Source organism: Myotis davidii, unplaced genomic scaffold (genome assembly GCF_000327345.1).
Source record: "Myotis davidii unplaced genomic scaffold, ASM32734v1 scaffold3, whole genome shotgun sequence".
In the NCBI taxonomy this organism is placed as follows: Eukaryota; Metazoa; Chordata; class Mammalia; order Chiroptera; family Vespertilionidae; genus Myotis; species Myotis davidii.
The window spans coordinates 2016368-2017858 of record NW_006295062.1 but is presented as its reverse complement, the minus strand read 5'-3'; the positions used below and the strand labels follow the sequence as shown (position 1 = coordinate 2017858).

The 1491-nt window shown below is 41.2% G+C and overlaps 1 protein-coding gene and 1 long non-coding RNA gene across 9 annotated transcripts in view; one reads left to right on the top strand and one right to left on the bottom strand.

Moving 5' to 3' along the window:
• LOC107184085 overlaps window positions 1-20 on the top strand; it is a 17267-nt gene extending 17247 nt beyond the window's left edge. The window contains exon 3 of the long non-coding RNA XR_001514910.1: window positions 10-20. This is a non-coding gene — a long non-coding RNA (uncharacterized LOC107184085). The remainder of the gene's footprint in view (window positions 1-9) is intronic.
• Window positions 1-1491, bottom strand: part of PTPN4 (protein tyrosine phosphatase, non-receptor type 4) — a 219190-nt gene that overhangs the window by 34978 nt on the left and 182721 nt on the right. For 7 of the 8 annotated variants that reach the window (XM_006769670.2, XM_015567781.1, XM_006769673.2 and 4 more), the window contains one exon: window positions 515-661. The exons of the other annotated variant lie outside the window; for it this stretch is intronic. In XM_006769670.2, coding sequence (XP_006769733.1) covers window positions 515-661 — 147 coding nt within the window. The remainder of the gene's footprint in view (window positions 1-514; window positions 662-1491) is intronic. 8 annotated transcript variants of the gene reach the window in all.

Below are 1491 nucleotides of genomic sequence, written 5' to 3'. Positions count from 1 at the left end.
CTAAGGGAGAGGGAACTGGCCCTGGGCTCCGCTCAAGGAGGGGCTGGGGGCCTGGGCTCCACTCAAGGAGTGAAAAAAAAAAGGGAGGGGCTGGGAGCAGCAGGAGTGGAGAAGCCAAGTCTCGCTGCTGCGGCTGGACCAAAGGCCTGGATGCCGGGTGCCGGAGAAAAACCGGTGCCGGCAGCCAGGGACAGGAAGGCCTATTGCGTGAATCTTCGTGCAACGGGCCACTAGTTTTTACTATATTCACAGAGCTGTGCAACCATCACCACAATCACTTCATCACTTCCAAAAGAAATCCCATACCCATTAGTAACCAATGTGCATTCATTCATCTCTATCCCACTCCTCTAAACCCAACTCGAGACTTAGACAAGCACTAATCTACTTTCTGCCCTCTATGGGTGTAAACATTATGAAAAAGACTAAATCAATGTGAACATTTTGACTATAAGTATATACAATGTAATGTGAAGAAGGCCTAAGCAATGTGTGAGATTCAAGTATAACTTACTCTGCCACGTTCAACTTGTGTGGTCAACATTACAACCATGGAGGAGCCTTGTTCCCAAGTCATCTGCCAAAAATCTGTACAAGTGTGTGGTAACGGCCCTTGGCAAGCAATGTACTGATTTATAATGCTAGAAGACGGAATTTCCATCTTAAAAGAAAAAGACATGAAAATAAAAATCGATTATATTAGTACTTTTTACTATTATCAAGCATATGAAAATCATCCATGAAATAATTGAATGCAACTAATCCCAATAAACTACAAAGTCAGTACAACAAATCTTTAAATAAAAAATTTTTTTTTTTAATCTTCACCCGAGGACATGCTCAGAGACAGGAAGGGACAAAGGGAGGGAAGGAGAGGTGGTGGTGGGGGGGAGACAGGTAGAGAAGGGGAGAGGGGGAGAGAGAGAGAGAGAGAGATAGAGAGAGAGAGAGAGAAAGAAACATCAATTGGCTGCTTTGTGTGCCCTGACCGAAGATGGAATCCAGAACCTGGGTATATGCCTTGACTAGGAATTCAGCTGGCAATCTTTCGGTGCACGGGATGAGCCATCACAACAAATCTTTATGAACACTTTCTTATTTTACCTGTAGAAGAAATTTTTGGCAACAGCACATATATATATATATATTCCAATTAATAGAAACAATAAAAACAGAAGTCCAAGTATTTTTCAAAGCAGTATTATGGTTTTAAGAGAAATTTTACAGAGAACCCAGTTCCAGAGGCAGAGACTTGGTCTCTAAACACTTACCGGTAAAATTTGTGAGGAGCAAAAGTTCTGCCAATTTAGTTTAGATTTTATATAAAAAAATACTAGAGGCCCAGTGCACAAATTCATGCACACGGAAAGGAAATTAAATAGAATATTTTAATATCGCTATTCGGTCTTTCTCTATAATAGAAGTGTCAACCAAATTCACAATTGACAATGACAGATGGAAACACACACATGCAATTGGCGCTAACGAGAG